Genomic DNA, 15,052 nt, shown 5'->3' with positions numbered 1-15,052 from the left:
TGTTTTTTTCTTAGCAAATAATCACATTTAAGATATTCACTTTATGGCATTTACGTGTACAGTAAGACATATGGAAAAAGCTTGTGTACATTTTTATGTTTTAGACTCTGAGATCCATCTAATACCATACTTATTACCAGATAGCTCAAGTAACCAAGTTTATTAGCATCCCAGCAGTTCTTGGTTCTCATGATCCTGCTTCAGAGCACTTTGTCTGTATCACTGGCCCTTGTTTTCCTGCCCCGGACAGAATATGGCATTGTGTCTCAAGGATCTGTCAGGTCATAGGAAGACACGCTTGGAAATAGTGTGTGGGAATTGAAGGAAGAGACAATCGTGCCCTTCCATTCTGGTAGCAGTGGGCTCCCCAGACCTTTGCCTGCTTCTCCTGTACATCTGCATTTTCCTCTCTTGATCTTGTCTTTACAGTGTCTTTAGTTCTTTCCTTTCGTGACTGAGAAGTTGTCTATCTTGCTTCTCTTTATATCTTATAAAGATTGTATTCTTGTTACTTTGCTTATCTTTTTGTTTTGTGTAATCTTACTTTTGTAACTCAGTTTTTTCTGTGATGCTACTCTCATATTCTTGAACAGATTACCAGTCACTCCCAGGTTATTTCAACAATATTTATTGAGCACTGTGCCAGGCGTTGAATGGGTACCACTAGTCCATGACTCAGAAAGATTAAGACTGTATTTGTCTTTAAAAATTGTGGGTGAGAATGTTCTGAATATTTAGTATCTATGTGCTTTTGAATTATTTGAGGCTTCTTTTGATATATATATATATCCTGATTTTACTATTTTTAAACTCCAAGAGTAAGGACCATACATTGACTTCATTTTGCCCAGCCCAGTAATGGGGACTGTAGTAGATTCTCAGTAAGATTCTTGTTGTTTAATGCATTCATGTTTCTGTTGTAATGTTAATGTATTTTCAATATTTTGAAAATTAGGTGACAACATGTTGACTGCTGTCTCTGTGGCCAGAGACTGTGGAATGATACTACCTCAGGATAAAGTTATTATTGCTGAAGCATTACCTCCAAAGGATGGGAAAGTTGCCAAGATAAATTGGCATTATGCAGACACCCTAACACAGAGTAGTGATTCATCAGCAATTGACTCAGAGGTAATATCAAGTAGAATTTTCTTTTACAAAACTTGCTTGTTTTAATTTATTCTGAAAAAATGTGCATTAAAAACACAACAAAAACTCAACAAAAACAGAAGCCTGGGCCATCTCCTCAGAGACTGATTCATTAGGACTGGGGCAGATGTAGGTCTCTCAGTGTTTAAATTTTGATATTTAGCCAAAGTTGAGAAGCACAGTTTTAAAGTATAAGAATCCCAGATACTTATCCTATTTTAAAAGTAGTGGTAAATGATGCAAGTGATCCATAATGTTTAGCTCATGGATCATTTCAAACCGAAGCTGATACTTAGCCTTCCTTAAGTTTTATTTTTTAAATAAACAATATAGACAGATTACCTTAAAACTGAATTTTCTTTTACTTTCAATAAATGTTAAACATTCAGTTGTCTTGTGTAAAACATCAAATGAAAGAATTTAGTTTTGGATCAAATATATTTAAAATAGGATTGTGTTACTTGGTTTGGCTAAATATTGTTCTGAATGTCTTATACACAGGCTATTCCAGTTAAATTGGTCCATGATAACTTAGAGGATCTTCAGGTGACTCGTTATCACTTTGCAATGAATGGAAAATCATTTTCGGTGATACTGGAACATTTTCAAGACCTTGTTCCTAAGGTTAGTGATTTGGGTTATGTATGTGTTCATACAAACACACTGTGAACAGTATTTTAAAGAAATTTATATCTTTTCCAGTTGATGCTACATGGCACTGTGTTTGCTCGTATGGCACCCGATCAGAAGACACAGTTAGTAGAAGCATTGCAAAATGTAGAGTAAGTATTGGTGGATTTTGTTTTTGTTTTGGTTTTTTTGGGGGCCCTGCTGCGAGGCATGCAGGATCTCAGTTCCCTGACCACGGATCGAACCCGTGCCCCCTGCAGTGGAAGCACAGTGTCCTAACCACTGGATCGCCAGGGAATTCCCTGTTTTTTTAATTTTTTATGAATTGTAGTTTTGTTTTCAAAACAAGAAAAGTAACTAATATTTCATGTATATAAACTTGTCACCTGTAAGATAGGTAAGTGCCTCTTTAAAAGAGGCTCATCTGCTTATTTATTTAGGTAAAGTACAATATCCACCATTCCTTTTCTAGGTGATATCCATGAGGATATCATTCACTCTTGAATGATAGAAGTGATGTTATACTTTTAGTAACTAATTATGTTTCAAGTTTTTACGGGAGAAATCTTTACTGATAGCCTTAAAAGTAAGTGTACTAAAGACTAGGCAGGCCCAATCTTTGCTCTAAACATTAGGAAACTGAGATGCCAAAATGATAAACTAATGGTTGCCCATCTTGTGACAGTACTGGAGCAGTGACCCAGGTCATTTGACTTGCAGGCTGGTGCTGTTCGCAAAGCAGCATGCCTGTGGTCATTGTAATGAAAAAATTCATTAGTCCCACTGGGGGAATCGGGGTCTGTCAGCTCTTCAAAATACTGTGTTGGAGGAAATCTTAAGTTAAAAGTTGTATGTTTTTAGAAATTAATCAAAATCTTAACATAATTTTTGTTTCTTAGTTACTTTGTTGGGATGTGCGGTGATGGGGCAAATGATTGTGGTGTAAGTATAGATTTTGTGATTTGTAGTTCTTTCTGTGGCCTAAATCACATGCACAAAACGCAAGTAATTTTATTCTTCAAACCATTAGGCTCTGAAGAGGGCACATGGAGGCATTTCCTTATCAGAGCTCGAGGCTTCGGTGGCATCTCCCTTTACCTCCAAAACTCCTAGTATTTCCTGTGTGCCAAACCTTATCAGGTAGTATACATTGAAAAACTTCCCATTATCTTTTTGTAGCTTGCTCTAAGAATATAGAAAAAAAAAAAGTCATAGAAAGTAATTTGAATTTGTTTTAATGGTATGTTAGTGTATTTGATCTATAACTCTTTAGCAACAGATTGATTGCTACTGCTCATTTCTTCCAGTTCTGCTTTGGCTAAGTTCTTTTGGTAGAAAAGTGCTTTGTTGTAACGGTTGAATGTTGATGTTCATCTGTCAAGATATAATTGTGGTTTGGAGGAGGCATTTAGAAAACTTCTGTTCACATGCCAACATTTGTTTTCACAGGGAAGGCCGTGCTGCTTTAATGACTTCCTTCTGTGTGTTTAAATTTATGGCTTTGTACAGCATTATACAGTACTTCAGTGTTACTCTACTGTATTCTGTGAGTACTGACATTGCTAACAGAGATGGTATTTAAATTAAGATATTGAGCATATATATTTCAGTTTGAATGCATCCATTAATTGTGGAACTTAAATAACTAGCATCTGTAAATATTCCTTTAGTTTACTATATTTTGAGTAGCAAATTGAAAATCTCATTAATCTGGAATAGCATTTTCCTTAACTGTGGATTCGGCCTTGTGAATGAAAGATGATTGTATTCTTTTTTTGCCTTTAGTGCAGATTGGACATCTTTTTAAGAACTCTTCAAAATGTCAAGCTGTGACATACTTTAGAATTGCAGTTAACTTTGCTATCCATTTATAAGGAAAGGCCAGAATGAGAAAAGAGGTTTCAGCTGTAGTTTTAGGACTTGTATAAACAAGTGATATCCCTAGGTACTCCATAGGTTTTGTAGTTGAAGTAATCTCACTTTAGATTTTTCTCTAAATGAACATTGGTGAGATCCCAAGGAGTCTTTGTGAAACTATCCCCTTTTACCATTTGTGGAAAGTATCAGGCGGGGTGGTGTTAGATATTAAGGAAGCTTCAGGATACTAATTTTCAAGAATGTCTAAATTTTGTGAGTAGAAGTTTGTGTTTTCTTTTTGCCAAAAAACTTTTAAAGTTTTTATTGAATGAATTTTTTGGAGCTACTTTTTATACTAATATATTAAATTGAATTTTGCAAATATGTTATATTTCACTAATTTAAAGGCAAATCTGTTCAATTTTTAAGCATGTCCAAGTGTCATTTTGAAGTTGTCATTTAAAACCAGGGAGGAAAAATCTAATAAAACCAGGGGGAAATGGTATAAAAGTGGTGCTATAAAAATAGTTCCTGAACACTAACTATTTTAAAAAAATCCCTTCTCTAGATCTTAAGTAATCTAGGAGACTTCCAGTTTCTCTTCATTGATCTGGCAATCATTTTGGTAGTGGTATTTACAAGTGAGTATTTTGCTTTGTTATTGTTTTTAAAGCATATGAAATTCTGATGTGGCTTATTAAACTTTGGTAAATTTACATGAACAGTTGTAACACAGTTCATATCTCTCCATTTTCCCTGTAAGTATGTTCTTTTATTAGTGGTTATTTATATTTTGCCCCGTTTGTTTTATTCTTTCTCCATTTTTTTCTGAAATATTTGAGAATATGTTTATGTTATCATGACCCTTGCCTCTGAATGTTTTAGTATATATTGCCCTAAACAAAGTCATTTTCTTACACAGCTAAACACAGTTATAATGATCAAGAAATTTAACACTGATAGAATTTTACCTAATCCATACCCATATTCAGGTTTTGTTATGTGTTCCAGTAAGGTCCCTTATACCTATTTCGCCCCCCTAGTCCAGGATCTAGTCTAGGCTCATAAATTTCATTTAGTTATCATATCTCTTTTGTCATCTTTAATCCAGAATAGTATGTCAGCCTTTTGTGGGGGGAGCTTCTTGACGTTGACATTTATGAAAGAAGATAATCCAGTTACCCGAGCTTGTCTGATGTATTCTCATTAGACTCAGGCTATGCATTCTTGGCAGGAATACCAAAGAAGTGATGCTGTGTCCTCCTGAGTACATCATATAAGAGACAAGATGTTGATTTGTTTCAGTATTGGTGATGTTAACATCAAAATAAATAATAATGGTAATGAGATATGATCTATTTAATCAAATGAAAATTCATAAGTCCATAGTGGAAATAAATATGTGATTGGGAGAGAAGGGAAAGCTCTTCCTTACAGTAAAATGCTAACTAATAATACAGAAGGAATGATTGGCTTATACTATGGAAAGACCCTTGTCTTACTGACATCTTAGGCCGGCTGCGTCTTCACTGTGGGGGACTATTGTGTGTGTCATAGGATGCTTACCAGTATCTCTGGCCTCTACCCACTGGATGCCAGTAACACTCCCCCATTTGTGACACCCAGAAATATCTCCAGACATTCCCATATGTTCTCTGGGGGCCAAAATCACTTTGGTTGAGAACCACTGAGTTTGACAGTCTTTAGTGGATGCTACAACTAGTGAATGAAAGTTGATAAGGAACAGGATTTTTACACAGTCTTAGTATCTTTCTACAAATTACTTATTAATTACAAAGAGAAAAATTAGAAACACTACAGTGGAGAAACTTGGTGGAACACCTTAATAAGCGATCAGAGCCTTTTTTTTTATGTTACTGTTATGTTTATATAGCTTCAAACCTTTGTTAATATCTTCTTAAGAGGAGAAAATATATATTATTTTAGCTGTAGCTTTGCAATTAAAGATTCAGAAATAAACATACAAGGGTGGTGATGATATATGCTAATATTTACTATTCTTTTTACTTGTACTAGTGTTTCCTTTGAATTTCAATAGACTAATGTAAAAAGTACTCCTGAGCCATTTTTGAAAAAGCCTAAATTGTTTACTTTTACAGATTATTTAGATATGTATAGCATCTGGCTTGTTTTTTGGACATTTTTCATGCTAAATATTTGTTAGAGAAAAACAGGTTTTTTTTTCCCTAAATGTTCCTAAATGAATCTGACAGATGAATTTAGATATAAACCTTTCCTCTCTTTCTTCTCAATGTAGTGAGTTTAAATCCTGCCTGGAAGGAACTTGTGGCACAAAGACCACCTTCAGGTCTTATATCTGGGGCCCTTCTCTTCTCCGTCTTGTCTCAGATTATCATCTGCATTGGATTTCAATCTTTGGGGTTTTTTTGGGTCAAGCAGCAGACGTGGTATAAGGAATCGCATCCACATTCAGAGTAAGTTGGTCAATCCATTAAAAAGTATGTGTAAAATGTATGTAATATATATGCATGCAAAAATAAGTTTAAAATTTATGTAAAAATTGCATGCAGCTTGACTAAGCACTTAGATAATTTGGCCTGTATTTGACTTTATCTGTAGGAAGGTGGTCAGGCCAGGTCCTAATCACTACCAAGATGGGGACATTGGACCAGTTTCTTAATTTGCCGCTGAGCCTTGCTTTCCTTATCTGTAAAATAAGAAAGTTGAAATTAATCACTAGGGTCTGTTTTAAACCCAGAATGTTTGTGTTCCTAACTTCTCTATCCCCAGTTTGGGAAATGACATTTAAAACCTAAAAAAATTTAAGTAAAGCTATTAAGTGGGTCTTTTATTTGTTTATGGGCAGAGTGTTTTCCAGTTCACAAATTATGATAATATTATTTTAATCAATTACACAAGGTCTGTTTACCTTTACTATGCTAATATTACTCCCCAAATTTAAAGAATGGGGAAAGGGTTAAGTAAGAGAGGCTTATTAATTAATGAAGTTTCTTACTTTCTTGTAATTTTTTAATTGATTGGAATGTGACTAGAAAGAAAAACTGGTTTCCTTTGGGAAACATATTGTGTTTACTAATATAAAATCTTTTGTGTGTGTTTTAGTACACAGGAAGCTTTTAATACAACAGGAAGCCTATATGGGAATTCTTCACATTTGTACAATGAAACCAATCCTGATAGACATAATATAGAAAATTATGAAAATACCACAGTGTTTTTTATCTCCAGTTTTCAGTACCTCATAGTGGCAATTGCCTTTTCAAAAGGAAAACCCTTCAGGCAACCTTGCTACAAGAATTGTAAGTTTGGCATTTATTGTGATTCCCATCCTGCTTCCCTTCTTTAAAAGTAATGCAAGAGTAGAGTTAAAACTGTCCTTTCAAAGTAAAATAGATCTTCACAAATAGAATGAACCTAGTGATTTAGATGTTTACTGTCTTGTTTTATTCTCATGGTAGCTGCCACCCTAAGTTTAAAATTAAAGCCAGCAGTTCTAAACATTCCTGGTTTTCACATCCTATTACTTCTGGCTCCAACTTTTATTTTTACAGCCCATTGTAAGGAGAGTTAGAATTAGAAGCAGGAACAGAGGTTCCTCAGTTGGAACAGTGGGTATTATACTTTCCTTCTGGGTGGTCTGCATAGCACCAGCTGTCTTTTCTCATTTTTGACACTGTTCCAGCCAGTATTCACCTGGAATTCTTCATTTCTGTCACCTTTGCATCCACCACACTTAAGGGGCCAGTAGAATGGAGGCTTGTGCCTATGTAAGCTTGTCTGCCTGTGGCAATAGGAGATAGCATATTTTGATTGATTACAATTAGGGTTTTGGGGGGAAAAATTATTCACTATATGTAAATTGCTAGTTTTAAAAATTTGAGACTGTACTAATTAATATATGGAATAACTTAAATTTTTTTTCACATAAAACTGTAGACTTTTGCAGTATCTTGGGATGAGTAGTAGTTATTCTTTTGCTGTAAAGAAATGCCAGTGTTCTAGTTGGCAGAATGTCAGGCCACAGGTTTTGGTGTGTTACAGGGGTGATAACTACTCACATCTCTCTCTCATGTTAGAGTTAACAAAGCATATTCACATATGTTTTCTTATTTAGTCTTTACTTCTACCCTCTGATTTGTAGGGAAGGTTTTATTACTTTATATTTTGGACAGGTAAGACTGTTTAAAAATATAAGTGCTGATAATAATTGAAATCTGATTTTTCTCTTTTTTAAAAAGAACTGATATTTCTTATCTAATAAATGGAGGCTGTATGACTGAGAGTCATATTAAAACCATGGGGGACAAAAAGCCTTGCATAGAAGGTTTATCACTGTACTTTTTTTTTTTAATGTTGTATCTATTTTATTTATTTATTTTTGGCTGCATTGGGTTTTTGTTGCTGTGCGCAGGCTTTTCTCTAGTTGTGGCGAGTGGAGGCTACTCTTTGTTGCGGTGCGCGGGCTTCTCATTGAGGTGGCTTCTCTTGTTGCGGAGCACGGGCTCTAGGCACGCGGGCTCAGTAGTTGTGGCTCACAGGCTGTAGAGCACAGGTTCAGTAGTTGTGGTGCACGGGCTTAGTTGCTCCATGGCATGTGGGATCTTCCCGGACAAGGGCTTGAACCCGTGTCCTCTGCATTGGCAGGCAGATTCTTAGCCACTGCACCACCAGGGAAGCCCTATCACTGTACTTTTAAGAGAACTTCATAACTTAAGTTACCTTATTATAAGGTGAACTTAAAACATGTATATCAACCTTAATTATTATTTTTAGTTCCATATTTTTAAATTTTAAGGAAATATTGAGCATGCCCAGAGGTAGCTAAAACATCTATCAAAGAACAAAACTTTCTTTACATGAAGAAAACTGGTGTTCAGACTGGTTGATAATAAGTAAGACAAGCTGCACCAGGAAAGTTAATTTAGAGGTCTAAGTAAATCCACCCTATCCATACTTCTCCAATTAAGAAAGAGAAAGAGAATATTAGTTGCCTATTTTTTAAACACATCTTTTATATTATTTTGGGAAACTTCCAAAAAAATTAAAGGCTCAAATATTTTGATTTCCTATTTAATTTCAAATTGATTTAAATAAGCTCAGTTGTTGATGGCTGGACTTTTTTTTTTTTAAACATGTTAAAACTTATATTTTAGTAGAAATGTAGCCACGAAACCTTTGTCTTTACTATAAGCAGCTTGTGCATGTCTGTCAGTGCATACAGAAGTGCATGCTGTCATTAAAACATGCCTCCCGGAAAATACAATAGGAACAGGAAAGTCAACATATACATACTTTGTGATCTTCACATCCTGTCTGTCTGTCTGTCTTTCTGTCATTGAAGTCCCCTGATCTTGGAATGTAGTAAAGAAGGAAAAGTAGAGAAGAAAGTAAGAAATGACAGAAATAAAGTATTACTGTATAAAGTGATATACAATGTAAAGTATAAATATAGATGGAAAAGAGTGGGGAAAAGGTTAAGGCTTTCCTAGAGCGGACATTAATTAGCCTTTCCTTTTGTCCTGCACAATAGACAGTTAACAGGTCTTCACTGGGACCTGCTAGTTGCTCTTCTCGATATCTAAACAGTGTAATGTATTCAGTCTATCTTGAGGTGATTATTTTTAAGAATTAACCTCAATCTTAGGCATTTAAGGCATTATAGAGTTTTTTGCTGTCTTCTAGTGGTTCAGTTTAATCTAAGTAAAACCTTATTTCAGCCTGTGGTTACCCATTTTTAACTTTAGCTTAGCCCAGTTATATTTTCTTGTTTGACTATGCTATCATTTCAGGGGCCATGATCTTACGGACTTAGTTCTAACACTCTTTCTTAACTAGATGTGATTTCTTGAGATCTGGCTTCAATTTTTGCTACAGTTTTTTTACTTGATCCCTATAATTTACTGCTTGTGAAATCCAGGTTCTTTCTCAGTTTATGAAGGCATTATTACTGACATGCCAGTATCCTTCCTGTTCAGACCTATGTATCTTTTTTTTTTTTTTTTTTTTTTTTTGTGGTACACGGGCCTCTCACTGCTGTGGCCTCTCCCGTTGCGGAGCACAGGCTCCGGACGCGCAGGCTCAGTGGCCATGGCTCACAGGCCCAGCCGCTGCGCGGCATGTGGGATCTTCCCAGACCGGGGCATGAACCTGTGTCCCCTGCATCGGCAGGCAGACTCCCAACCACTGCGCCACCAGGGAAGCCCAGGCCTATGTATCTTTTGCCTGTTCATCTGCCATGCCTGAATTGGTTGGAGCAGATACCTAGAGGCCCTGCAGAATAAGGTGGCCTTTGAAAGATAAGTAACTGAGTAAGGAAGGAGGGAATAGAAGTACGAAAGACTTGAAATCTGTGTTATAGATCAGGCAGTCCTGGTTAGTATTTTTGAGGAAGGAACAAGAGAGGTATATATCAGAGCCATGGACAAGTATTGCGGATTTATTTACTCCATGTAGGTTTTTATTTTTGAGTCACTTAGCTAAGGGGAATATGAAGGAAATCCTTTATGGTGCCTTATTTTGATGCCATATTCCATCAAAAGGAACTGGTATCATTAGAAAAACAATTTTGTGATGCCATAGCTGGGATGTATGTAATAATAACTTAAATCTACTGTTTCCTCCAGGATCATCACCATATCCCCATTTTATAGTTAAAATAATTTGACTCTGAATGACTCGATGTTCACATAGCTTTGTGGCAGCATCTGAAATAGAAGCTAATTCTTTAACTTGTGGAACATTCTCCCTCAGCCGCCAGTCACCACCAACACAGAATTTGTTTTGATAGCTAGCTGTCTTCTGGTGAAGAGCATTCCTTGCACTTCAGTACGATCACTAAGGAATCAGTGACCATGCCAGGAGAATCCCGGAGTTGAGAGCACAGTCTACTAGAAACTCATACCTCTCCAGAATGAATCCCTGAGTTTTCCATTCTTGGTTGAAATCCTTATTGATTTTTTTCATTTTGGTGGTTATCTAAATCTGCTAGCCATCCACCTCCCCTGTCAGATTCCTTTGAATAGTGCCTCTTTTTCTCCCCTAGCTAAACAAAGGAAAGATTCAATTATTTATTTTTTCCTTCAAATGGAAATCTTGGCAGATTTTTAGAGGTGTGATCAAACGGGGTGGTTATAGGAGAAGGACAGATGAAGAGTTGAGAAATATTGTTGAGGTAGATGTAAGAAGTTTTTGAGCTTGAGTAAAAAAAAAATTTTTTTCTGGTAACGTGTCAGGACTAGATTGCAAGTCTGTTTTTGCTTATCATTATAAAAATGCAATAGGAGTTGAAAAACATTCAATACGGGCTATTACTTTATTGAAACAAAACCTTTCTGTCTTTCTTTGGGATTTATATTCTGACTTTTTTTTTTTTTTTTTGGTCCTTTTTCTGATTTAGCCTTTGTGTGTGTGTGTTCACGTACTTCCAACTAGCACTTTCCGAACACTTTTTCTTTAACTGACTATATAGATATTTGAATGGCTATATAACATGTATTACTTTCATTGCTGCATTTATTGAATAGAATGTTGTATCCCCTGTTTGAAATTTATTTTTTTTTATTTGGTGAAATTTTTATTTTTATTTTTTGGCCACCCCGCGCAGCATGTGGGATCTTAGTTCCCTGACCAGGGATCAAACCCGCGCCCCCTGCATTGGAAGCGCAGTCTTAACCACTGGACCGCCAGGGAAGTCCCATCCTGTTTGCAATTTAGTAGAATGTTGGAAAAGATAAAAATCTAGAAAAAAATTTCTTTTTTATCTAAGTGGGTTCCAAATTTTTCATCCTGTTGGTCAGTGGCTCATAGTAAAAGAGTTTCCCCACTTTTGGCATGAATGTTAGTATAACTTTCAGTCTAAGCTTCTAGAACAATAAATATATATATAAAACAATAAACATATATATATATATATATATATATATAACACAGTATTGTTTCTATAGAATAATAACTGTTGGCCTATAGTTTTCAACTGATGGATTAACAAATTTCATATTTACAGATGACTCCCACATTTAAAAATATTGAGACCCCTTCCTTCATTTACAATCTGTAAATAGTATATTAAACTTCTTTACTCAGTCTGAAGGCTTCATGATAAAGTTTTGGTTATATGTGGTCATAGTAAAGTTTGAGTTTTGAAGCCATCCTCAAATAGGAACTTAGAAATAAATATCCAGACCAAAGAAAAAAGGGGGGAAAAGTTGGGGTCTGTCAATATAATTGAGACTATTTCTGAGCCCCTCCACCCCCATGGCTTGTTACATAAGGGTGTGCTTGTATACGTGCATGTGAATGCATGTATGTACACAGTTAACAAAATGTACACAGTTAACAAAATGAGCAGGGAGTTTTATTTTTGAGTTAGGAAAGTGATACAAAGTGCTGATGGATGGAATTTACCATCCCTACCTACCACAGCAAGCCACAGGGTTAGCCCACATTTAAAGTAGCAGATCAACTCAGTTTCTGGGTTTTAGCTAGCGTTTTCTGTGGAAATATTTTCACGGAGGAAATTAATGAAAAAGTGGGATTCACTGAACAGAAATATACTTACGTTCAGCTTAGAGTGCCTCTGTTTAGGATTATAACATAACTAATACTGAGAATAAATGTTATCAGCATTTTTACAATCAGTTGTCTTTGCATGTATGTTTTAAATGATAATCTAATTTTGCCATACGTAGTCTAGTCTCCTATTTATGAATTATAGATTGGCTTGGTTGTCTTATAAAGTAGCTATCTATCTGTGAGATACACAAATAAATATTCGTAAAGGTCTGTCTCTTTATTTTTTATAAATGCTGATTATTTTCACATTACATAAATAAATCCTTTGGGCCTGCATGATGTATCATACTCTAGGAAATATCATAGAGCACACATTTTATATACTTCATCAACCTAAATAGAAGTATTTAAAACCAAATTTAAGATCGACAGTATACCAGTATGTGCCTTTTTATTTAAAGGAACTCCCTAATTTAATTGTTTTACTTTCTGTTTCAGATTTTTTTGTTGTGTCTCTGATTATTTTGTATGTTTTCATATTATTCATCATGTTGCATCCAGTTGCCTCTATTGACCAGATTCTTCAGGTAAGGCTTAAGCACATCAATTATTACTGATTGTCTGAGGAGTAATAGGATCTGGGATAGCAGTGGTAAATAAGACAGTAGTGGAAAATGACACATTAGTATCACATAGCCAAATGAGACTTCTGGATGATTGCTAGGGCTTAAGATCTGTCCCCCTCCTCTGCTCTTATGTTACTGGGGAAAGAAACTAAACTGTCTTTGTTTCTTTTTTCCAGGATCTCTTCTTTCCTAATTTTCGAAGATCCAGTTATATTAACCCAAAGGGAGCATAATTAAAACAGCAGCCTTTATTGACTACCTGATATTTTTCTTTCCTGTTTCTTCATTCTTTGCTTCTAGTTCCATTTCCCTTTGTCCACAAACAAATTAAATGTCCCTTGGTCTTTAAAAATAAAAGAACATTGATTCCATTATTTGACCCGTCCCTTACCAACCTACTTCTTGAGTAGTCTGCCTGTGCTGCCTCATCACGTGCTGTCCATTGAGTTCTTATTCTCGTTCTCATTAAAAACTTTATGAAAGATGAAATACTTGTTTTATACAAACGAATATGCATACACGTTTAAGTTGTTAATCATAATAGCAATAAAATAATACCTAGGAGTCCAACATGTAACCTAAAAAAAAGGTAGCATTACCAACACCAGTAAGGCTCTATTGTGCACCTTTCTCCAGACACCCAGAGGGAACCACTACCTCATTGTCTTACTTTTCACTATACCATATACGTATGAAGTCTTAAAAGATAGTTTTGCTTACTTTTGAACTTTATGAAAATGGTATCTGGTGATTGCTGTTTTACTCTGACTTGCTTTTTCCCAGAAACCTTATTATGATGCTGCATGCATTTCATTTTCATTCTGTATAGTATTCCGTTATAGGAATATACCATAATTCACTTCTCAGTTCTCCACTGGTAAATAACTGGATTGTTCATAGACTTTTCCTGAATTAATGGTCCTGATGTAAACATTCTTATACACGTCCCTTAGTGTAAGGGAGTGAGTAACATCAAAGAGTTCATCCCAGGTACAAGCAGCAAGGGGGTGGTACAATGCTGTTGAGAATTTAAAACCAGCAATAAAGCCCACTAAACGTCCATCTGCTAGAAATACCACCTTGTCGTGGGAATTCTAAACAATGTCAGTGGTAAAATACTCCTTCCATTACCACCTGCCCTACCTTGGCATACCACTAGGGCAGACCGTCTTCTGGTGTGTTCTAGTATAAGTTTGAGCATGTGCTCTTTAGCTTTCTGAGGTTCCAGTTGTTTTCCAAAGTGATTATACCAATTTATACTTCCATCAGTGTATGAGATCTTTTGTTCCACATCTTTGCCAATGTTTGTCTAGTGGGTGTAAAGTGTGATATGACTTTGTAAGTAATTTTGATATATGGTTGGATAGGACCCCTACCCCACCTCACATTGTTCATCATGATCTTTTTGGCTGTTCCTGAGCTTTTCCTCCTCCGTATACATTTTAAGTTTATACCAGGATAAGCCCTCTTGGAATTTTTATTAGAATTACACTGGGTTTATCAAAAAATCGAGGGGGAGAATATCTCTATTTCTTCAGAATATCTTTCTCCCTAAAGGTGTTTTTGTTTTTTTTTTTTTAAAGAAGATGTTGGGTGGTAGGAGATTATTAATTTATTTATTTTTGCTGTGTTGGGTCTTCGTTTCTGTGCCAGGGCTTTCTCTAGTTGTGGCTTGAGGGGGCCACTCTTCATCGCGGTGCGCGAGCCTCTCACTATCGCGGCCTCTCGTTGCGGAGCACAGGCTCCAGATGCGCAGGCTCAGTAGTTGTGGCTCACGGGCCTAGTTGCTCTGCAGCATGTGGGACCCTCCCAGACCAGGGCTCAAACCCGTGTCCCCTGCATTAGCAGGCAGATTCTCAACCACTGTGCCACCAGGGAAGCCCTCCCTAAAGGTTTTTATACACATTTTTGTTAGATTTATTCCTGTAGTATTATGGTTTTTGTTCCTCTGATAAGTATCTGTTTAAAATTGTATTTTATAGTCCTTTTATGCTGGTGGAAACAGTGCAGTTATTTTGGATATTCATCTCGTATCCATCAGCCTTGTCAAACTTTATTCTTAAAATTTTTAGATTCTCTAGGATTTTGTTTTAGACAGTTATCTATAAATAGTGACTTTTTTTTGTTTCTGACATTTCAGTCCTTATTCCTTCTATGTGTTTTGCATGTCTGTTAACCACACGAATGTTGGTGTGATAGTGATGTACTTGTCCTGTTCCTGACTCTACAGGGAGTGTTCCTAGTATTTCACCACTGGGTATATTGTGGGCTGTAGG

At 36.0% G+C, this 15,052-nt stretch overlaps 1 protein-coding gene across 6 annotated transcripts in view; it reads left to right on the top strand.

Annotated features, from left to right (window-relative positions):
* Positions 1-15,052, top strand: part of ATP13A3 (ATPase 13A3) — an 81,066-nt gene that overhangs the window by 50,608 nt on the left and 15,406 nt on the right. For 5 of the 6 annotated variants that reach the window (XM_033403729.2, XM_049710458.1, XM_049710459.1 and 2 more), the window contains 10 exons: positions 956-1,131; positions 1,651-1,773; positions 1,852-1,931; positions 2,679-2,721; positions 2,810-2,919; positions 3,229-3,325; positions 4,205-4,277; positions 5,915-6,092; positions 6,742-6,938; positions 12,649-12,737. In XM_033403729.2, coding sequence (XP_033259620.2) covers positions 956-1,131; positions 1,651-1,773; positions 1,852-1,931; positions 2,679-2,721; positions 2,810-2,919; positions 3,229-3,325; positions 4,205-4,277; positions 5,915-6,092; positions 6,742-6,938; positions 12,649-12,737 — 1,166 coding nt within the window. Of the gene's footprint in view, positions 1-955; positions 1,132-1,650; positions 1,774-1,851; positions 1,932-2,678; positions 2,722-2,809; positions 2,920-3,228; positions 3,326-4,204; positions 4,278-5,914; positions 6,093-6,741; positions 6,939-12,648; positions 12,738-12,952; positions 13,137-15,052 lie in introns of those variants that run through there. The other variant, XM_049710461.1, reaches the window with a different exon arrangement.

Source organism: Orcinus orca, chromosome 5, assembly GCF_937001465.1.
Source record: "Orcinus orca chromosome 5, mOrcOrc1.1, whole genome shotgun sequence".
Taxonomy (NCBI): Eukaryota; Metazoa; Chordata; class Mammalia; order Artiodactyla; family Delphinidae; genus Orcinus; species Orcinus orca.
The sequence above is the reverse complement of the archived record's forward strand: the minus strand, read 5'-3'. Positions and strand labels throughout refer to the sequence as shown.